Source organism: Syngnathus leptorhynchus, chromosome 10 (assembly GCF_054491065.1).
Source record: "Syngnathus leptorhynchus isolate UIUO chromosome 10, UIUO_Slep, whole genome shotgun sequence".
Lineage (NCBI taxonomy): Eukaryota > Metazoa > Chordata > Actinopteri > Syngnathiformes > Syngnathidae > Syngnathus > Syngnathus leptorhynchus.
In genome coordinates, this window is record NC_141204.1 from 3,822,423 (window position 1) to 3,845,277 (window position 22,855).

The following is a 22,855-nucleotide window of genomic DNA, read 5'->3' on the forward strand; positions in this document are numbered from 1 at the left end:
GTTGCTATTTCTTTTGAAAAAAAGTTATTTACATCGAACATATTAACATATATTTAAAATAATTATCCTTATTTCAATCGTTTTGCCAACACCACTAACAAAATACCTAAAAATAAATTCCACCAACAGCTCTCCAGTTTTACAGTCATTTATTATATTTGGGCTCAAATGCTCTATTATATAATATTATTATCCATAATCTTTGTATATGAACACAACTGCTAAATTATTTAGACACGAAAAGAAACCAAACTGGGTGCGACAACGTTTCAATTCGAATAAAACTACAACTCCCAGAAACGTCATGTCTACGGCAAGAGAAAGGTTGTCACATTTATGGCACGTTGCATTTTAAGTTAAGTCGCGTTTAACGGTGTAGCAGGTAGTTTACATCTTGTAAACATTACCCCATTGCAACATCGACCATGGATGAGCATATAGCTGCCATGTGTGAACAGCTTATTAAGGCTGTGAACGTGACCATGGATGCGGAATCGAGTCAAATATACCGGCTGGAGGCCCTAAAGGTAGCATCTTTTTTTTTTGGTGATTAGCTTGGTTGTTAGCTGGCGGCTAAATATGCCAATGATTTGAGAACGAAAGCGTGATCAAAGCGCAAGTGTTGTTAGGAAGTCAAAATGTTTCTCAATTTTAGCGTTGTCCCCGTCACTATTACATTGTACTAAATATAGGTGCAATTGTTTCCCATATGTTTTGAAAGTTAGCTTGTCATGCTAACATGGTCCACTACGTTCATTCAAACGCTAGCATCACGTGGACCATTCAGAAGATCATTCATTCCATAGATGGTGCCTATTTTTATTTTTCATAAAATATACCATCTGAATTGAGTTGTCATGCTTTGGTTTATGCTATTTATTTGTGAATATACAAACATACCTAAGTGGTTACTTTAATATGTCTTGCAATGAATGACATTGTCTTTTTTTATTTTGACAGTTTTTCGAGGAGTTTAAAGAGAAAAGTCAACTGTGTGTCCCATGCGCCTTACGTCTAGCCGACAAAGCCCAGCCGGCTGTAATCAGGCATTTTGGATTGCAAATTTTTGAACATGTCATCAAGTGAGTGTTAAAATTAACTTTGAGATGTCGGATTTGAATGAGAATGAAATAAGCATCATTTTCCCCCTGATAGGTTCCGATGGAACGATATGCAACAACCAGAGAAAATCCAGGTCAAAGACTGCACCATGCAACTGTTGTCAAATGTGAGTCGGATTCTTTTGGTGCACTTTTATTCATGTAACTACTCAGCGTTGATCTTACTCCTGCTTCCACCCAGGGTACGCATTCGATCCTGGAGGAGGAAACCTACATCAAAGATGTTCTCTCTCGTGTGGTGGTGGAAATGATCAAGAGGGAATGGCCGCAAAATTGGCCGAATATGCTCAAGGAGATGGAAACACTCTCGAGCGAAGGGGTGTGTATGGTTTCGTATCAATACCGCAAGATGGCGGCAAAGCACTTGAGAAACAAAATGATCAAAAAGCATCAACATTTTATTTCTAGCATGTACACAAACCTTTTTGAAGGTGCATAAAAAAAAAGTTTCTACTTTAATTCACTGAACCATTCACATAGGAGGGCCAGACGGAGCTAGTGATGCTGATCCTGCTGAGGCTGGCGGAGGATGTGATCACCTTCCAAACGCTACCTCACCAGCGCCGGCGAGACATCCAGCAGACACTGTCGCGAAACATGGACAGCATCTTCAGCTTCCTCATGAGCATTCTACACCAAAACATCGAAGAGTACCAAAAAATGGTATATTAAAAAGCTGAATAAGAAAAGCTTTTTAAATGCCGAAAGGCTACATCAATGTCATGAAAATGTAATTTTTTTTTTTTTCTTTAGAAAAGGTCGCCACAACATGAAATGAAGGTGAGTGGCTTTTTGTAATGTCTTCGATTTCAAATCATCTTTCCCCATTAAAATAATGCTAATGCTAAAGAAAAAAAAATTAAGAAAAATAACTAAATAATAATAAATAAAAATATGCTGTTGTATTGAGCATTGCTAGTTTTGTTAGCCAGTTAACGGACGTTTGCATTTTGTCGTAGCATTCAGCTAGCTGACTCAAGTTCTGAAAAATGGAATTCTCCATTTTTAAAGTAACAATAACGGACGTTGTGTTACGATGACAGGCCAGGGCTCACTGCAAAGTGGCCGTGGCGACCCTGAACACGCTGGCCGGCTACATCGACTGGGTGTCTCTGGTGTACATCACGTCGGGCAATTGCCGTCTGCTGGAGAGCTTGTGTCTGCTGCTGAGTGAGCCTGACCTTCAGCTGGAAGCGGCCGAGTGCCTCCTGATCGCCATCAGCCGCAAGGTTCAGCACGGCGGGCGACCTGTTGGGTATAGTTACGCAATTTTCAATATCACTTCATTTGTTGATCCGCAGGGCAAGATGGAGGAAAGGAAACCGTTTATGCTGCTCTTTGATGACGTCGCCATCAATTATATGCTTTCTGCAGCACAGTGAGTTTGATTGTCGTCATCTTTAGCTCATTCAGCGCAGTTATTTGACGTCTATATTTGGCAATGGCAGAGAATGAGTTTTTTTTTTTTTTTTTTCCACCTGCTTTGTTTGCATCCAGGTCAGCAGATTGTTCGGCCTCCTCTCAAACGCAGTGAGTAGATGTTAGGAATGATCCTGGGCCGCTTTGTGACTCGATTAAATCATTTTTTTTTTAAATATATTAAATGTGTCTTTCCAATGCTACGTAGATATTGACTACGTTGATGTCTTGTAGACCAATTGAGATAGTGGAGCGGCACTACGTGTTCCTCAAGAGGCTGTGTCAGGTCCTGTGTGCACTGGGAACCCAGTTCATCACACTGGTGGTGTGTACGCGAGTCCTTTTTTTGTGAACAAACCCGACTCGAGTTACCGAGCCACTTAAATAATGTGTAAAATATCTCCACAGGGTTCTGATGTCAAAGTGAACATTCCTGTAAACCTCAGCAAGTACTTGGAGGCTTTGTTGGCTTTCACCACACATTCCAGCTTGGTAAGAGGAAATGCCGTTACATTTGTCACGTAAAGGTTTCCGCATCGTCGAATGTTTCACCAAACAGTTTCTGAGGTCATCCACTATGGCTACGTGGACGTCCATGTTCAAACACGAGACGCTCTCCCAGCAACCCGTCGTCGTCGAAGTGGCCCTCAAGTTCCTCAGAACGGCCATAAGCAACCTCCTCAAGGTCTGCGTGTTGTCATCGCTTCGGAGCCAAACCCGATGTCCATTCTCACTTTTTTATTTTTTTCCTGTTCAGATGGGTTTCCCTACCAGGAACGATCACCCGAGTTGCCAGTATTCACGTGTGGATTTTGACAGTGACGAAGATTTCCGATATTTCTTTAGCTGTAAGCGATTCTACTCTTGAAATATGAGCAATTGGATCCCTCTTTTATAAAATGGAATATGTGACTCTCCCCTTTAGTGTTCCGCGCTCAACTGGGAGAGAACGTGAGGTCCGCAAGTCGCCTCGTTCCCTTGGAGGCTTTTCAGATGGCCGCAACGTCGCTGCAATACCAGCTCGGCAACGCCGCGCGTACGTAAACTTGTGTGGTTTGATTGAATTTGATTTATTTGTATTTAATTGTATTGAATTTCATTTTATTTGGACTTCTCTCACTCTTTCCTCAGCTCTGGTCGACGGGCGCTGCTCGCTTTTCTCCACGCCACTGCTGGAGTGGGACGCCGTGACCGTGTTCGTCGAATGCGTGTTGTCTCAGATATTTTATAGCCTCGCAGACGAGGTAACAAACGGAGCGCGTAAACCCGACGAGGTGGCAGACCTCTCGATATAAGCTCCGATACTTAAATGTCACGCAGAAGTTGCCTGTGGAAGGCGGCGTCGACCTACTGCAGGCCGTGCTGAGCTACAACACTCAAGATCCTCTCATCATGTCCTGCGTGATCAGCAACATGTCGGCGCTCTTCCCCTTCGTCAAGCACAGACTCCAATTCTTGCCTCGGGTCCTTTGCAGGGTATTATCAAGTTCATATGTTGCTCTTTTTTTTTTTTTTGCAAGATGTTAACCAAATCTGCTTTGGCTTCACAGCTGTTTGAAGTTCTTACATTTGAAGCTGTTCAGGAAAATCAGGAAGTTAAGGTACCGGTTGGTTTTTTGTTTTTTTTACACGCAATCATTGCTTTTCGCTCAACACGCAGATGGAAGAGTAAAAGTATTGACTTCAACTCAGGCACCACGCACCCGAGCTGTAAATAACGTGAGGAGGCACTCGTCCTGTGCCATCATCAAAGTTTGCAGAGATTTTCCACAGTTGATTTTGGTAATGTGCACAATTTGGAGCGCTCTGTATTTTTATTGTTATTATTATTATTATTTTTTAACGTCGTAATTTGCCGCCTCCCTTTGTCACAGTCTTATTTCGACACGTTTTACAACCAAGTGAAGACGCTGTTCTCCAGCGACGCCACGCTTACCGTTCTGCAGAAGTGCGCCCTGGTGGAATCTCTGGTGCTGATCAGTAATGAGTTCAAGGATTTTGACAAACAGAAAGCTTTCTTAGATGAGCTGCTGGCCTCCATGATGGCTGACTGGACCTCAAACGCTACCAAGCTGTGAGTTTGGAGCTTTTTCCCCTTTCTCAGCTTTGGTGACGTTAACCCTGCTTTGCCTTTCCAGAGTGCTCTCCACTCCCGCCATGTTCTTATCCTTCGTCGGAGCCGACCAGGTTGCCAGCGAGCAGAACCAAGAGGAGGACTCCGTCGGTACCAACAGGGGGAGGGTAAGCGAATTTCATTTATCCTCGACCAATAGGGACATCGCTAATGTTTTCCCTCCGACTTCCTCCCAGCTGGGCTTCTGTTTGAGTTCCATGTTGGCCATGGTGAAGCGGTCGCGCTGTCCCGCCGACCCGGAAGCCGCCAAGGCCGCAGGCTTCCTCGTGGACCACTCGCCGTCGGGCTCTGCCAACTACAGAAACCCCTGCGCCGCTCAATTTTTTGCTTTCCTGCCTAACCTTCTGGCTCTCATCAAGTATGTCTCGGGGATTCCCCACCAAGCGTGTGAATTCAGGATTGTAACCATTTTCTTCCTTCTGCCTGCAGAACTTTAAACAGTTTGTTTACGCCGGAGAACAGAGCTCGCCTGAGTGAGAACTTCACCAAAGTGTTCGACCTGATGGAAGGAGAGAAGAATGTGGTTCTAGGTGAGGCTTCTCACCGTCTTACGTGCACGATTAGGTTGAAGTGACATCTCGGTTCTTCAGGTCTATCTCAAAGCGTTCCGGATTCGTACGACACTCCTCCGTTCAAAACCAACCTGGAGCGCATGCAGTTCTTTCTCAACCAGCTCTACGACAACTGGTAACGAAAAGCCTTTTCCCCGCGAGGTCCACGATTTCTATCTTTTACCCTTCTTCTCTTTTTGCAGTTTCCAAATCCTGGGAAACGCCGGCGTCTCACTGCAGCAGGAGTTCTTCAACATCGACAGGCTGGCCGAAGAAATCTCCGCTTCGGTTTTCTTCTCCCTCGACCACGTGCCGGACTACAGACTTCGACCCATTATTCATATCCTCTTCTGTTTTGCCGTGTGCTTCAAAATTGAATACTGCAAGGATAATTTCAATTGATTGGTGGCGACTCAACAAAATCATTTTATAGTGTTGGTGTTCATTACAAGATGGCGGCAAAGGACTAGAAACGGATGGCCGTGCATCGAATGTCGTAATAATATGCATTTTAATGTGTGTAGGGTTTTTTTTGTTTTTTGTGACGACTAAGCTTCCTTAACAACTCTTACGCTTTTTTCTAAAGCAAATGGTGGTGTCGTGTCCAGCCAAATACAACGACAGTCTCCTCTGCCCCTTGCTCGGCCCGCTCTTCAACTACGTTCTGCAGGTTGGATATTTGACAATAAAAGTACACACGATCGAGGCACTTGGTCACTCGCCTGACTTTTTTATTTTTATTTTTTTATTCCTGTAGCGATTAAACGTGAAGTGGCAAGTCATTCTCCAGAGGGCTTCTGTCAAGTAAGCCTGGACTGAATATTTCATGTCACTGCGTTTCAATGTTTGTATTATGAGTGTCAAATTGTCTTCTGTCAAATACTTTTTTTTTTTGGGACAGTGGTGAGGAAGAAGAGGAGGTGGTAGTGAGTCAGGAGAGTCAGGTGACAGAGGAGATGTTGGAGGAGCAGCTGGCGCGCCTTCTCACCAGGGATATACTGGATTTCATCAGTATGCTTCTCCATTTTGTTTATTTTACACTTTAAAAAAATTGCGAAGGCAATGAGTCACTACTTATTTTTTGGGTGATAAAATTTTAATGCTTTTTTTTCATTTGCAGCTACATGCTGCATTTCAAGGAAATATCCCGAAACTCCTGTCAAACAGGAGGAAATAGAAGGTGAGAATTATCAATATGCTGTTTTTAAAAATAAAAAAAAAAGGCTTCTGACTGATTAATTGGCCGCCCGGTCGATTTGCTCTTTTAAAAATGATTTCTTTTCTCAGAGCGCACAACAACTAAAGGCAAAAAAAACGTTCTAATGCTTTTTATTTTTCCTTTTGCAGAGGAGGACATGATGATGGATGCTCCGCAGGCATCATCTACTACCGCGGTCACGAATGAGCTCACCGAGCTGGGGAAAAGCATCATGAAGGATGAGGTCAGAACTTATCAGACCCTTCACACACACCAGCACAACTCAGTCACCTCAAGATTTTCACCAACCCCCGCCTCTCTTTACGCAGAACATCTACATGACCCTGTTGTCCTTTTCCTTCACCTCGCTGTCATGGAAGGACGCCACGTACTGCCACCGCACGGCTTCCATCATCTGCTGGACCCTTCTGCGGCCGGTTGGACGACCTTTGAATAATTGATGAAACATCGAAAGAGATGACAAGCTACATTCTTCTCTGCGCTTTTCTTTTGTGTGCAGGTGGTTGGATGTAACCTTGTTCCCGAGGCGGTTTCTTGGTTCTTCGTCAGCGTCCTCAAAGGCCTCCAGACACACGGGCAGCACGAGGTGTGCAACGGAAGCCTCTCTCTGCTAGCCATGCAACTCTACGAAAACCTGGTAATCTTACTTCCTTCAAGACATTTATTTGAATCTAATTGTGGCCAAGCGCGTAACCCGTTTGTCCTTCCTCAGCGCCCTCGCTACACAGATCTGAGGACGGTGATGACTCAGATCCCCAATATCAATATTGAAGCCCTGGACATGTACGACCGCGGGCTGCTGGATCCCAACGCGCAGAAGCCCAGCGAGAAGAAGAGGAAAGAAAAGTTCAAGAAACTCATCGCTGGGACCGTTGGGGTAATGACACATTTGGTCCTTAGGTGGCGATGTTGCCTCACTGGTACCACAGTTGACAAAATTGTCCTCAGTTGTCTTCCAGTTGACAAATTCAAATTAAAAATGTCCAGGCAGTGAATGAGTTAACTAGAAACATTTTGGGTCCCAACCCTGCTTGCATTTTCCTCAGAGAGAGAGAGCGAGGAAAAAAAAAACTACTCATATAATAGGTTTCTCTCTTTTCCTTCACCAACAGAAAGCTCTGTGCCAGCAGTTCAGGAAAGAAGTCCACATCCGGAATCTTCCGTCTCTCTATAAGAAGGCGAAGCCAGACAGGGATTTGCTGTGCAGCGACGAGACGACCGGGCTTACGGCACTCTTTAACCACAGAGAATAACTTTTTGGTGGAGGAGGAGGCGACAGCTTCTCTAATGAACTCAGAGCACGAGGTGTGCTGCTCTCAATATATCGTTAACCTAAAAGTTTAATCGCCTGCGTTTTCTTTTAAACATTTTCATAAAGCGAGAAAATAAAATCTGCTAACAAGAAGAGTTCAGTTTCCTTGTGTCAACAATGACCTGGATGACTGAGAATCGACAGTCTTTTTTTTAGTAAGCACATTTATTTTTTCCATCGATATTATGACAGTAAATTAAAAATGACTTGCGCAATTATGCTGTTAGGCTAACGATATCTTGTCAACGTCTCACGCGTATGCTTGCTATCATTATTCTCTGTTTTTTTTTTTTCTTTAATTGCAAAGCAAGGTAATTTCAACGAGGAGTAATATTTCCCCCTCATCCACAAAAATCAGTTCCTGGACGTGCTCACGTTGTTTTGCATCAAAATTGTTCTTCAGATGTGTTTAAGTTAAACTAAAAGGAGGCGTGATGCTTCTTTTTTTTTTTTTTTTGAACTGAATTTTCCTGAATTAAATATATTCTGGAACATCTTATTTGGTACCTCATGTTGGAAGTTTCCTATGATGACGATTTGATAGTGTAATAAGCTATTCTGTATTGTATGTTATGTGCCACACTTGGTATTTGTCACTTCTAATCAGCGCTCCCAGGACTATTTTACGTCATATTTTACGTCATATTTTACGCCGGTATCATGTTTAAACAAAGCCACATAATTCTTCCCTGTGTTCATAACATACAAAGAAAAGAACCTGTGATTACATTCCTCTATTGTCCAAAAAAATTGTTTTTAGGTAGTATATTCATTTCATGTTTTCTGCTTTTAATGAGCAGTGAAAGATGATTAATTTTCATAATGTAGATTTAGCCCTTTGTGTTATTATTTTTCATTTTCCCTTCTTTGTAAGCATGCAGAAAGGCATCTTAACAATTGTACCAAAAAAGATGACACAGACCTTTGGAACATTCACATCAGTCTCTGGTAATTGTCTATTGAAAAACAAAAATTGCTTGTAACACTAAAATGACTTGTAAAAACAAGGGGGGGAAAAAAAGCTTTTATAAAAGTTAGGTGTGGATTATAGTAGATTTTTTGAATAAAATAAAAAAAAAAAGTTAATGTTTTCAGCTTGCTTCTTGTGCCTAAAAGGTATTGAAATCAAAATTGTTTATAGTTCAGACAATGGGATTGTTTTTAAAAATATCTCAAGGTGAATAATCAATTATGTGTAGTACTAAAAACTTTGAGAACCACTTGGCTATCTCATTCATTTGTAAAATAGATGAAAAATAATGAAAAGCATTTTTGATCTGGTATCTTGACTTTTATTCCATCTTATAACAACCACGGTTGCCTGGCAACTACGCCATTTCCGCTCCTGTCAAATGACCCAACAGCAAACAGGTGAGTTAAACTCGTCAACAAGTCTTCTGAACTAGTTTATTCGAATCCATGCTGGTGAAACACGCCCGCCCAACATTCGTCTGTTTCGACATGTGCTTGTTGGCGTATTTGCTCCTCTCGTCTGTGTCTCTTTTCGGGACGACAATGACCGATGCCCGGCCAGCCTCACCGAGTGACCGGCTGGTGGTGAAGGGGTTCAACCCTGAGGAGCATTTTGTCTACCGCTTGGTGAATACCACCACGGCCACTATTCAGGTAAAAAAAAAAAAAACACATTTATTATATTGTGCTTGGATTATTTGGGCAAATTGTGAAAAAAAAAATCATGTTCAGGGTTACAAATTATATGAAATAACTAAAATAAAAAAAACACATTAATGGTAACTATAATTATAATGAAAATGTCATTTTTTCAATCCCTACATGAACTTTTAAGAATTTTAAAAGGAAAAAGGGGAAAATGTCAAAATATTCAAAAACTAATCATGATCAAACTAAAACAAATCGTTAATTAAAGAAAAACTACTACAAAGTAACAAACCTGCTTCATAAACTGAATTAAAAAGTCAAAACAAATTACACAAAGTATTTTAAACCTTGACCCATTATGAACTGTAAGAAAAAAAAATTAATAGCTAAATAGAATTTTACTGTCAATGTGGACAAGCATCTATGTTGTGGTGATTTTTTTTTTAAATATATTTTTAAGTGCCGTACTGATGATCTGAGACGATCCTAACTTCCACTGGAGTTCTAGCGGACCCCTTGCGCTGCGCTATGATTGGCTGCTGCATGCAGTCCTTCCTGGATGCAGCAGCCAATCTGGGTTGTTTTACCAGAACCAAATGACGCGTCACTGAACAGTGTGTTTTATACTGCCCTCTTGTGGCGATTACACCACAAGGACGCAAACTTCAATTGCTGCAGTAGGACAAAACCCTTTTTCCATACAAGGCAAGTTGTTCCTCTTTATCGCCACAATACAGCACAGTTGTAAACCTGACTTGTTAACTGGACTAAGAAACATGTTTGATTTACATTTGACCCCCCCACCACTAAAATTTAGTGATTAGCTTAATAGTGAACAAATGTTTGTACTTAAAAGCCACATTTGATTTTTAAGAAAGATAGATGGGTCAGGTTTTTGTATTCTTTACTGTGTTTGTGTGTAGATTTTACATTAAATTGTACTATAATTTAATTGACTGGTTATTTCATTGCATATTTTTTATATATTATTATATTATATTTATATTTAATTATTTTATTTTTCATCAATTTATTTATGGCTTAGGTCTTTTTAGTGTATGAATAGTATGTAAATTCCATGAGTGTTTATTTAAAGGAAATAGATCGGACCTTTTCTTCGTATAATTTCGAGACGTTTACCACGCTGCTTTCCCTGGCGACGACCCCGTATAGAGCCTCGCCTGCCTGTCTGACCTCTTCTGGAATCTTCCATCAGGCTGTATTGCCGTCAAGCCTAAAATCAGTACGAATAGGCCCGTTATTCATTTAGACTTTTTTTTTTTGACAATTTCGAGAGTAGGCGAGGCTTCACATACCGTCGCAGCTCGTTCAAGTGTCATTTTTTTTTTCTTTTTAATTAATGTAATTAATTACGGGAGCTTCAGTGCAGTTTTATTGTTACAAAAATTCCCCGGGAACGAACTTGCGTGCTTTTTTCAGAGCAGCTGTTTTGCACTTGCTACTCGAGTCAAGACATTACCGATTTTGTTGGTGTGTGTGGTGAGAAAAATCGTGCTTATTAAAGTAAACAATATATTCTACATTTATTAAGCGCCGACTCATTGGAGACACTTGTTCCGACACTTTGCTTGAATGAGTTCAGTGACCTGCACTCAAAGTCTACATTCTATGGGACCCCCCGCCCCCCCTCAGCTAAAAAAAAAAAAAGTGGCAATTATTCTCATTGAGTGACCGAGGGCAGCTTTACAGCGCTTCATCTCCCAGTGTGAGTCCTGGCAGCTGTAAGGCCCGGCTTGCGTGTCAAGCTCGGACAGACGCAAGTCTGCTAAACGGAGACCAGGCCACTCCTCGCGACGCTAGACCACTGCCACCGCCGCGCCCTCCAGAAGGGATTACTGGTATTTTCAGATTACTGCTCAGCAAGACTGAACTGTCTGCTTCTCTGACCCCCTTTTTTTTTTAAACAGACATATTGTTCTACTTGCTGTAAAAATAAAATACAGGGGGAAAACCCCAAGTCTAAAAGGTTCATGCCAATAACAGCGGTAGCTCGAGGTACAAATCACCTTGTGTATCAATGTAAAGGTAAACAATAACAATACTCATAAGCGTATATTCTTTATCATCTTCGACAAGCCATATTACTGCTGTACTGAGAGGCACTGAGTCTTATGCTGCCCCCAGGTGGCCAAGGTGTGCACAACAAAATTCATACCCCAACGTGACTAAGCGGAAAATACTCATTGTTTTTGCTAGATTATAAAACAAATGGGAAATTGTGATGATGAACACCACAGCTACAAATACAAAATGGAATTCTTTAACTTGATGTCTGTACGAATCAAATATCGTATCTCTTTTTATACCGGCCTACATTTGGATACGGAACCACCGATAGAGTTGATGGCCGGGGGGGGGGGGATTAGCCCTAGAGCCGCTAGCAAGCTAAGTAGCATTAGGGCAAAAGTGGTCTGTGTTTGTTTACAGTCAAAACCTAATGGATAAGTGACCTTGCCCCCACCTCCTCCTCCTCCTCCTCACTGTCCATAATGTCTAGTCACGGATGTCTTCATCAAAACATAAAGAATTGGCTGGCATCAGTTGGCAGGGGTTGGGAATGTGACAGAGGGAGGGGCTTTGGGTAATACTAGCTTTTAATGTTTTGTGGGTGCCACAACGGTGCCCTGCCCATCTGCCAAAACGCCCACCCGCCCACTAACACACTAACAGGTGCATGTGTGTGTGTGTGTGTTGCTCGACCGGCCCTGTCCTCACTTTGCCTGGGTAGCAGATGGTGAGGGGTAAGGCTTGGACCCACTACCCCACCCATCTCCACTCCAAGCCACCCCACCTCTCTTTGTGTTGTTGAGGAGTGCTGAAAGGCGAATCCCAGTTCCCCCCCCCGGTCGCCCACCCCATCTCAAACACACACGCATATAAATCCTTGGCTGGCTGCCATTGGCGGGACTCAGTCAGGTGTCCTAATGCTTCAGTTAGGGGAGGAAACGCTGCTTAATCTGCCCATCGCGTGCCACCGACCAGGGCCTGGCCTCTTTTGTGTCTGGCACCCCTCGGATCGACCCCCCCCCCCCCCGCTTCATCTGTCTTTGCCCCCTTCTATCCCAACCCAGTTTCTAGACACCCAAGACGGTGTCATCCTTGTTCGTCAACATCAGCCATGAGTGAACTCAAGCACAACGGCAATCAATGTTTTGGCATGGTTCAGATGGCTCAGATCTTCCAACGTGGACGTCCAGATGCTGAGTCATCAGTAGGTGACAAAGTGAAAGTACAATTGGGAGACCGTCACAAAAAAATATGATTCACACAATATATGTGGAAATTATGACTACTACTGGATTTATTGTTAGCATATTGCCAACATAAACGTAAAATAGCATTGATGAGCTAACATCAATTAGCATTGCTTTTTTTGAAGTCATATCAAACCACTCACATGGTTCATGTTTTGTTTTCCTTGGTGTTTCATTGGGGACCTTCTCTGCCTCTTCTTGAAGTTCACGGTATCCTACCTTTGAGTGACCTTCATTTCATTTATCCCTCATGCATCTTGTACATGTCACGCATCCATCACGCGCTCACAGCTTATTTGCGCAAGGTGCAGCGCTCCGATTAGGATGAATGATGTACTTTGATACCATTTGGTTGCGTAACCACAGAGGGGAAGCGAGAAATGGGGGGGGTTATTAACTTTTGACCCCTACTGACCTTGGTTTTAATTGACCCCTGATTTGGTCAGCGCTTGAGAGCACACCCAGTGGTCCATAAGGTCAAAGGGCAAAGTGTCCTCAGCTGTGCTGTCATGAAAACGACAGCGGTTGCTCCTCCTGATGGTCACTTTCAATTTTTTTTTGTTTTGGGAGTACAGCTCTGTTGAGTTTGCGCTCTTCTGGCCTACACACCGCAGCAAGGAACTCAACGTCATCTTGCTCGGCCGCCATTTTTGTCCCTCAAACACACACACAGGCAAATTTTCATCCGGCGCCACCCGCGCGGTCTTTCTTCCCCACTTCCTGTTTGTGACCGTTGTGAAAGGGTTTCCTTGCAATCAGCGCTGCGGTAGGGGAGGGAAAAATCAATACTTTGAATGTAACGAGTAGCTGCGGAATATGGGAATGATTTATGTCGGGACAGCCAATGGGGGGGGGGGGACGAGGCGATGATGTTGGCATTGTGTGTATGCGAGACCCTAGAGGAAGAACTAAAAGCCTTTGCTGCTCTTCATCCTGGCACCGCTGGTCTCCTTCATCTCCCTTTCTGTTTTTTCTTCTGCCTTTCCATCTGACACCACCCTCGTCCCGCTCAATCACGATGGGACGTGCTGGAGTAGAGCAGGTTCTAGAGCACCACCAGCTATAAACGGCATATACTGTAAGCCCCCCCCACACACACACACCCCTTCGGGATGAATGAGAGCATGATAATAAGACCGTACAGTCGAGGGGTGGGTGAGATGGGGGGGAAGCACGAGGCGGGAAAGAATGTGAAAATGAAGGAGCATAGCAAAATTGCGTGTGTGTGTGTGTGTGTGCTTGCTTTAGTGCAGTGGCCCCACCTACCCCTCCATCCCTTAGAGGAGGCAGTCCCAAGAAGAAGAAGGAAGAGGAAGAGGGGAGGGGTCGGATTCCCCCCCTCCACCTCCTCCCCATTGACACACAAACATCCACTCACTTCTTTTCTGGCTCATACATGCACTCCGCTCCATGAGGGGAGCAGCGGCTGAGGAGGGAGAAGACGCCAACGTCTGCAGGTGTCCCACCCTGCATCTCCTCCTCCTCCTCATGGATGCTTCATGACGGTACTATTCCTTTTTTTTCTTTTTTTATCCTCTTGTATACTTTAGTCTGCCCGTAAAGTTTTCCCTCCTGCACGGTTGGGGATTTCCTCTCGTGGGTCGCCTAATCGGTCAGCGTGCATGCGGTGGTGGCGTTTGGATGTGCGGGTTTCCCCTCCATGCTTGTTCACTTTCTTGTAACCTGCATCTGTTTGTACGATCGGATAAGTTGTGATTTTAAAAAAACAAAAATTGTTATGTAAAGAACCGATTGGCAATCTATGGCTCGTGGGCCACATGCGGCCCCGTGGAAATGTCTTGAGACAGATCTCTCTGTCTGATTCAAAATAATGTGTAATAATCAGTTCTCTTTGTTCAATTTATTTTTGCTGTTTTCCCTCATGTACTTGAATTATCTATAATGTGGCTCGTGTATACAATCGGTGCACGTTTTTATTGATACCGCGGGATATTTAGCTCGTTTGGTGACGTGGCAAATTTCTCACAGTTGTCTTAACTTACTAGTTGTGTGTCTGGTTGCATTGAAAAGAATGAGCCAGTCAAGACCGGTGACTGCTTGCCTCTAACATTGGCAGGCACCCAATACTCCCTTTGGATTACAAATCGGACTCCACGTGTCGCCCACGGACAATTCTGCACGCTAGCCAAATTTGAGATTTGCAGTATTGTTGTATTCTTTTTTTAACTTTGACTAACGCTAACTACAATCCCCTTAACTTGGCTGATGTTTGTCGCCTAACTTTATCGATAATGTCTCGATCCTGCCTTTTAGATTCTAAACGCTCCATCTTTACCGTTACGATAAATTCAATTTACAGTATACAAGCGTTCTTTCATTTCCATATGCATACATCCCTTTCTTCTACTCACCCCCCCCCCCCCCGCCCAAAAAACAAATTGCCCCACCCCCTCTTCTCCAAAATCACATATGAGCTTGTATTGACCTGCTAATAGTATTAGCCAGGGAGCGAGCGTGTGGCAGCAACGAGGTCACATCCCTCTTGGGTTTTGGATGGTCAGCCCCTCCGGACACGTTTTGGCCCGGAGAGGCGGTCATCCTTCAATCTTTTTTTTCTTTCTTTATTTATTTTTACAGCAAAGGTCAAAAAAGTCAAAGGGTAATAAGTTTAACCCCCGAAGGCAGCAGGAGTCAGGGGTCGCCAACAAGGCTGTAGCGAGAAGGTTTGCATCATCAATCAGTTGGGCCCGTTGCTTATATCGATGCTCATTTGCATGTGTTGCTAAGCACTTGAAGGGTTGATACCATCTGACAAAAAAAAAAAAAACTAACTTGGATGATGTTTGTTTTCCCATCCGAAAGATGATCCCCAAAGTGCAAATATGGAACCCAACATGAAGGTCGGGGTTTGTTTTCGCACATTCTACAAGCCACACCCTTTTTCAGCGCCATGCGGCATGAAAAGGGAACCCCGAAAAAAAAAAAAAAAAAGCTCGCACAATCATTTCTACTCTATTTTTTTTTTTAACTACCGTTTTCATTTGTTAAACGGAACCGATTCGAGCCTTTTTTGGGGGGAACATTTTTCATCCATTTATGTTAAACATGCAAATGCTTTGTTGCAATACTCCAACGATGACCGAAAGAGTCTCGGCAGCAATATTCACGTTGTGTATCCTTATTAATCAACAAAGTAAAAACAAATTGTACAAAACACTACTGTTCCAAGTACGAGCTGTACAAAGCAGTAGGCTAGATAACTAAATACATAAATACTATCTTCAAAGTATCTGTTTATCGAAATCCCCCCCCCCCCTTGGCCTGCATCAAAATGTTACCACAAAATGTGCATGGTGAAAATAGCACTCATTTTTCTTCTTCTTCATTGTTTTGGTCCAATTTCTACTAGAAAATGTAACAAGAAATGAGATTATTGTTTTAAAAAATGTTAAGAGTTGTAAAATATGTACAAGTCCCCTAAAAAGTCCACTCAAAATTCTTATTTTATGATTAGGCGGTAAGATGAAGTTTTTATAAAGTAGACCGAAATGATTCGCTGAAAAATCCCCCCTAAAATTCATAAATGATGATTTGGGAGTAGCGCAACGTGTAAATGATTTCAAATGCACTTTGTTGCGGAAGAAGACGTCAGTCCTTTTTGTCACTGATCACAGCGAGTTTTCCACAGTTTTGTTTTTTTATCAAATATGTTAAACCGCTTAGCTGTGTTGACCTACAACACATTAAAAAAAAAATTTGCGTCTGTCCTACTTCACCCCAATCTTCCAATTTCTTTTTTTTTTTTCTGTACGAGGCCCAGAGTGGAACAACTTCTTCCATCCTCGATCTAGATAGTCGAGACCTCACTGCGGATAAGTGCATCCCACCTTGCTTGATGTCTCCCCCTCGCTTGGCCGACATTAACTGGTTGTCAGCATTACGCTGGGCTGCTTGTGCCGAGGTGGCCTAAAGCCAGACCGTGGAGCCCAGTCTCGGCATTTGATGACAGGAAATCAAAACTTATGGAGCGGAGGGAAGGTGGGGGTTGCAAAATAGTGTTATCAAAATGTAATGTTTTTGTTTTTATTTGTGATCCAACCAGAGCCAAGATGGAAGTGAGCAAGGTTGAGGTGGCGTCGTTATTAAAAGGTACGTTTCAGCACTGGATGTAGACCACATGCTATCACATTTAAGTGTGGCCGGGGAAGATGTTTGTGTTGCTTGGTCAGCGCTCGCACAGACAGAGAGCATCAATCAAAAAAAAAAAAAAAAAAAGATAAAATGCACATGAGGCACATTGTCCCGGTAAAATTTTGGAAGCTCGCAACTGAATCAGCAGGGCAAAGGAAATTGGAGCGTTTTTATATCATAATATTTCATATTATAAATGAAAAGGTTTTTTTTGGGAAATATTAAATATTGACCGGAGCTTCTGTGATTTTATTTTTGTAAATATATATTTTTTTATTTCGTAGTCTATGCGTTAGGTAGGCGAAGCTTGGTTTAATCAGGCGCCATTTTGATTTTTACTCAAAGGCTCAACCATCTAAATTGATGCAAAATTTTATGAAAAATTAAGATTAAAGTAAAATTTATCATTTGAACGGTTCTTCTGTGCTTTGGTTTATTTATGGAATCGCATGGGCAGGCCACATCAAATGCTTTCACGGGGCCGTATGTGGCCCACGGGTTGTAGGTTCAAAACCCCTCGTGTAAAGATTCTCTTTTAAGGACGTTGTTTGTATCCATTCTTATTTAGAGGCGAGGTGAACGACTTCTGAACAATTTCAAATCATCGAAACATGGTTTTTGAAATGTGTAGGGGAAATCAAAAGTAGATGAGTCCATCTTGTGGGTATAGCCCATCTGGTTTTGAGAAGCCCATGTCAAGACCTTGGATAATGAAAAGCTGACTTGTTGGCGTCACGTAATGTCGCAAGTGCGGCCGAGTGGAGGGCGTGTGACAAACGGCAGGTGTAGATGCATGCGCTTGCAATGTTGATAACGAGTCGGTGATCAATCGCACGCTCAAGGTCTTCCCGGTTAGTTTGACCAGCTGACGGGTTCACGTGTATTAGTTAAAATGACTTCAATAATATCTAGCACAACTGAATCGACTTTATTTTTTTATTGGTAGAAGGAACAAGGTTAGTGTACTGTTTTTTTTAATTTATTCATTTATTCATTATTATTTTTTTACTGCTAATTATTCTCCACACTTGCCCGCGTGAGACTTTTAAGAGGTTGAGAAAATACAAATGAGTGAGGTCTGATTTTAGTCATGCTCAAATTTAATCCAAATAAAATGATCCCCCGCAAGCATGAACATACTGGACAGTCTAATCAGTCATTTTTCAAATAGCATTCTAAAATGTCGTCTTAATTTCCACGTCCCTACTTTTATATGTTCATCGATACGAATGCTAATTTACAATGGTGGTATCAAAAGTGAACACGTGGCCTTGTCGTCTAATAGCGCTGGGCTATTGTAATATGCACAAATGCTCTTTGGAAAGGTCATTCGCTAACTGCTTGTACCCAATAAAATGCTCATTGAGTCATCCTGTGAAACGGCACTAATTTAATGTTGGACTTTTTGCTAACAGCCTGTGTGGCGTTCAAGGGGTTATACAGTACGCGGGGAGAAAGAAGAAAAAAAAAAATAATGGAAGTCGCCGTCTGGCTTCCCGTGACGCTGGGGATTCCTCGTAGCCTGCGGTCAACCACGTGCTCCCGTGTTCAGACGCCAAAAAAAAAAAAAAAAAGTAGATGAGAAAGCCTCGCTGCTTTGTCTGAGGTGAAAACAAGGTTATTAAGTTTTGCATTTGATTGTGATGGAATTTGGCGTGCACATTTCAAAGTTGAAAAGTTCCCATGGGATTTAAAGATTGAGTTTGTGATTTGAAAACATAAGAATATTTTTGTCATAATTGTTCAAATAGAAATTATGACTTGAGAGCAGAATATGATTTAAAAAAATAAATAAATCCGCCACTTCTTTTTGTGCCTCGAATTTGAGATAAAAAAACCACCGCCCTCGAGGAAAAACAACAAATCAGGTTGCACAAGTGTGCACCCCCTTATAAGTTGATATTAAGAAAGAACTACTTCGATTCAAACTCGCGTAACTAAATGGGAGGAATACATGGACTGATTTTTTTTTTTGTTTCTCGTCAGTTACCTGCATGAACATAACCCCGTGCAGAGTTTCCTCTGTCACATCAACTCTACCATGCTTCAACCCGCTCGCTTTCTCCATTCATTTTTTTTTTCTTTGCTCCTCTTTCACTCTTTTGGCAGAGCTACTAATGGTAAATCTAGGAGCAGTACAAATGTCACATCGGTTCACGGAGATGCCGATTTGTTTTTAGCCAGTGGCAAAGAAATCAAATAGAGAGATGTTGTCATGGGGTCACCAGAAGCACCGTTTTTGATTCCCGGCCAAATTCTAATCACGGTTTCTCTCTGAGGAAAATCATAACAAATGTATCATGTCATCATATTAAGTTTCATTGTTTTCCAACTACAAATTGAAGTCTCTTTCAAGCAAATGCTCTAGGGCTCCCTCTAGTGGTATAGCAAAGAATCTCTGTCTAAATGCAATTCAGTTGTATTTCACTTTAAAATTCAATACATAAGCATTTCATTCTAAAAACATACACGTTTATTTCGGTCCAATTTTATTTCTCACGTGCTTGCACTACATTTTGAGTCATTTTAGTTTGAGTCCGTTTTATTAGGATGTGTAAGCACTGTGTTGATGTTCAATGCTTTCAAATCATATTTTTAGGATTAAAACCACTGCCTTGTTTTTAATGAACCTTTTTATTTCGTTTTACCGGACCCAATATTAATAAGGTTGCACAGTACGTTAATATGATTTTCAGAGTCATAACGGCCCTCTGAGGGAACCCATGACTACAATGCGGGCCTGCGATGAAAACGAGTTTGACACCCCCTTGGTCTAAAACATTCACATGAGCTCTAATGTGCTTCCCATCTGAATCACAAACCCTCAAGTCCAAAAACTGGAGCGTCAACAAACAGTACAATATGGTGCATCAGCAGGAGGCCCCTTTCCAGACCTGTTTCATAATTTGGGCTGGTCCAGCCATTGTATTGGCCTTTCTTTGATAAATTTACCTCCAGCTGATACAATGCGTCAGTCTTTTTGTTTGGCGGCCCAAGACAATTGCTTGTGCAGCCGGAGGTCCTCGGGGCCTTAATGAAGTGCTAAAGCGCACAACATTGCCTCCAGGGCAGCGGGGTCATTTTATTGCTCTTAACGTTAGCTGACAGCTAACGGAATGGACACCCCGCTTTTGAATGGAGCCTAAGACTTAAAGTTCATAGGATGATATCATTACCGCATTGTTCGGACCCATGTACACGCTGAGGTCAGTAAAGCGTAAAAGAACTCTGTCAAGACTGAATCCCTCAAATATCCGTTGAGTCGCAGTGAGAGACTAACGGAAGGAGACAATAGATGTGAGCGGCTGGTCCGTAACGAGTTTCCACTAACACGATACTTGGATGAAGTTTCTGGGCCTGATGATGGCCATTTGTATGGTTTCGGCAACTATGCTAATATGTTAACTATATAGCATTTTGAGCCACACTTGGATGAACTCTCTGGGCCTGATGATGGCCATTTGTATGGTTTAGGAAACTATGCTAACAGTATAGCATTTTGGGCTACACATCATTAGCCTGCTTGCATAATTGCCCAAGTCACTTTTGAATGTTTGTAAAAAGAACAAATTCACCTTTTGCCGATTACCAAATGTGAATGGTTGTTAAGTATTTACGATTTTAAATCATGATTTATTTGAGTGGGTACCACAACTAACATTACTATGCTAAACTGTTTGAGGGGACAGTATTTTTTTTTTTGGAGGGGGGGTGGGGTGCTGAAGATTTTGGGACAGATGGCATTTAGCTCTAGCTGTGCCGAGCTCAGTGGGACCCGAAGCTTAAGAGGTTAGGCCTGTCAAAACCACTCTGTTCATTTAGCGCCTAACAAAGTCGGGACTGTCAGCCTGTTCCGTTTAATAAACTTAAGATTTTGCTTTTGTCAACGTCCGAGCAACATTTTTTCACAACCCGGTGACCCCCGACAATATCCTCGAATGCACTGTGACTTGTCAGGAAGGAAAGTTTCAAAATATGTGAACACGGGTTGTTTACACATTTTTAAAAGTTCAAATTGAAGACCTCAATTGTGCTTTAAATGTATCGAGTACTTACATCTACTGTTCAAAGCTTTAAAAAAAAAAAAAATGACGCATGGAAACCATAATAAAGAAATTGTAATTGGTTTCAAATGATCGTAAAAATATAAACATTAGACCAATTTATTGGACAGTTGACAGTTGCAGTTGAGCTAAATCACATTAAATCTATTAAATATGACTGAAATAAATACAGTAGATGTTATGGTTACAGATCACCACAAGGGGGAGACATAATGCCGTATCGAGTTATTTTTTTTACAGTGTCCATAGACAGTACAGGAGCAGCAGAATCACCTGCCTTTACTCTCCTGTCTCTGCGCACACAAAAGTTAAACAAATGTTCATCTCATCCTCCTTTCTCAATTTGTTTCAGTGTTTGCCGTGGGTCAAAGGTTGAAGACTGGTGAGTGGTGACCTCACAGAAGGGCCACGGTGACATCTGACCCTTAAGCGGGCGTGCCGTTCAACCCTGGAGGATACAGCTCAACAATGGCCAGGCACGTGCCTTGCCCTGGTCACTATGGTAACAAAGGACCTTTTTAGCACGAGGGGACGGAGGGGGCCGGTGTTAGGCCGTGGATATCGCTCATAGCTGTCCTTTCTTTGTGACCTGCGTTAACCATCTGCTACCAATTGACCGGGATACGTAGGACACATTGAAGTGGCCGACTGGGTAATCTCTGCAGGCAACTGTGAAGGTGCTTTTTATTCTCACAATCACCTGGAGAGATTCTGCAGTTTGCCTCACAATTGTGGCCTTATCGTCAAATGTTTCCCAAAAAAAAAAAAAAAAGGATGAAAATGGCCCAGAGGGTTAAATTTTCCTCCCCGAGGCTGCGTCTTCGCCCTTTTTGCCTCCTCTTATGTTATCCCCACTGTCTCATCTATTCTGCCGTGTTTTGGTGAAATCTCAGCTGGCAACTGTGAGTCGTTCACTTGCTCCTCTCACAATGGCCTCTGGGATTATGCTAAACGCGGCGCCGCGGCCTCTCGCTCTCCCGCGCCCATCGAACGGCATCAGCGACGCCCTTTCTGCGGCGAGAAGACCGCGGGCCCTCAATGAAGATGTCACTGCGATTACACAAGAGCCTCTCACCCGGACCTGTCTGCTCTTCCTCGCCCACCCTCTTTCCCATTTTCTGAGGTCACCCCAAAAAAAAAAAAAAAAAAAAAAAAAGTCTTTTTGAAGCACAGACTCTTTTCATAATGCATGCCTCTCTCGGATTTGCATGCACTCACTTTGCAGATGCTTGCGCTGCCATCTTGACTTACGGTGATGTGTACTGTACACCCGGGTCAAATTTTCCCATGGTTTTCATTTTTACCAATCATTGCCTTAGCATAGCATTAGCATAGAGGTGGTTAAAGGAGTCCCAAAAATTAATTCAGAGTAAAGTGTAGTGTAACAGTGGTTCTCAAACTTTATGTACCACCTAAAAACAAAAACATCAAAATATTTTGCATTTGATCTTTTAGCAATTATTAGAAAAAATATTTCAAGTACTAAATTTTGTCCAATACATTTTAATTTAATAAGTAAGTACTGTACAATTTTTTTTTTTTATCAAAGTCCAATGTCTCTTGATCCACCAGCAAGCCAGACTGAGTCCTACAGTTGGGGCCTCACGCCTGGAGTTGAGAACCAGTTCGTTTTCCTCTCCTTACTCACAAATGACGATGATGAGATGAAGAAGAACTTTCTGATGTGGATGATACTGCATCAGGAACTGATTGGCTCACTCTCTAAATGCCAACAGTACCTGATGCATTGCCTTCAGCATCGAAAGAAACGTCGCTAATGGATCACCCACCCGAGGACCCACCCATTTATTTCCCCCCCTTCTCTCATTCTTGGATGAGCTGGAAGTGACCTCATGGCAGCAGATGTTCTTGTAAACTTCCCAAAAGCTGCTGACACATCACCGGCCTCGACCACCTGCTGACCACTCTTAGGAGAAGGTCAACATTTGCATGACACAAGCCCCATCCAAAGATGATGGAATATCAAC

General features: G+C 42.5%; 1 protein-coding gene and 1 long non-coding RNA gene across 2 annotated transcripts; both read left to right on the forward strand.

Moving 5' to 3' along the window:
• Nucleotides 1-275: 275 nt before the first annotated feature.
• Nucleotides 276-8,947, forward strand: xpo5 (exportin 5). The gene is made up of 33 exons (XM_085922657.1): nt 276-527; nt 961-1,082; nt 1,156-1,228; nt 1,303-1,440; nt 1,602-1,784; nt 1,875-1,901; nt 2,165-2,350; nt 2,423-2,499; nt 2,619-2,651; nt 2,775-2,865; nt 2,949-3,032; nt 3,100-3,225; nt 3,298-3,388; nt 3,466-3,576; nt 3,672-3,784; nt 3,861-4,016; nt 4,091-4,141; nt 4,233-4,322; nt 4,415-4,614; nt 4,679-4,781; nt 4,851-5,032; nt 5,104-5,204; nt 5,265-5,361; nt 5,429-5,564; nt 5,797-5,895; nt 5,983-6,029; nt 6,127-6,236; nt 6,346-6,405; nt 6,573-6,667; nt 6,753-6,860; nt 6,944-7,081; nt 7,157-7,321; nt 7,557-8,947. The coding sequence occupies exons 1-33, from the start codon at nt 426-428 to the stop codon at nt 7,695-7,697; spliced, it is 3,636 nt and encodes a 1,211-aa protein (XP_085778783.1). The 5' UTR covers nt 276-425; the 3' UTR covers nt 7,698-8,947.
• Nucleotides 8,948-14,034: 5,087 nt separating this feature from the next.
• Nucleotides 14,035-22,559, forward strand: LOC147049991 (uncharacterized). The gene is made up of 3 exons (XR_015067438.1): nt 14,035-14,156; nt 16,715-16,761; nt 21,220-22,559. It is a non-coding gene; the product is annotated as an uncharacterized LOC147049991 (long non-coding RNA).
• Nucleotides 22,560-22,855: the final 296 nt, after the last annotated feature.

What these genes read in the sequence shown, in the direction of transcription:
- xpo5 (XM_085922657.1), top strand. Translation starts at nt 426, where the DNA reads ATGGATGAGCATATAGCTGCCATGTGTGAACAGCTTATTAAGGCTGTG. An exon ending in TATATGCTTTCTGCAGCACA is followed by an intron (nt 2,500 to 2,618) that starts GTGAGTTTGATT and finishes GTTTGCATCCAG; the next exon opens with GTCAGCAGATTGTTCGGCCT. An exon ending in AAAGCATCATGAAGGATGAG is followed by an intron (nt 6,668 to 6,752) that starts GTCAGAACTTAT and finishes CTCTTTACGCAG; the next exon opens with AACATCTACATGACCCTGTT.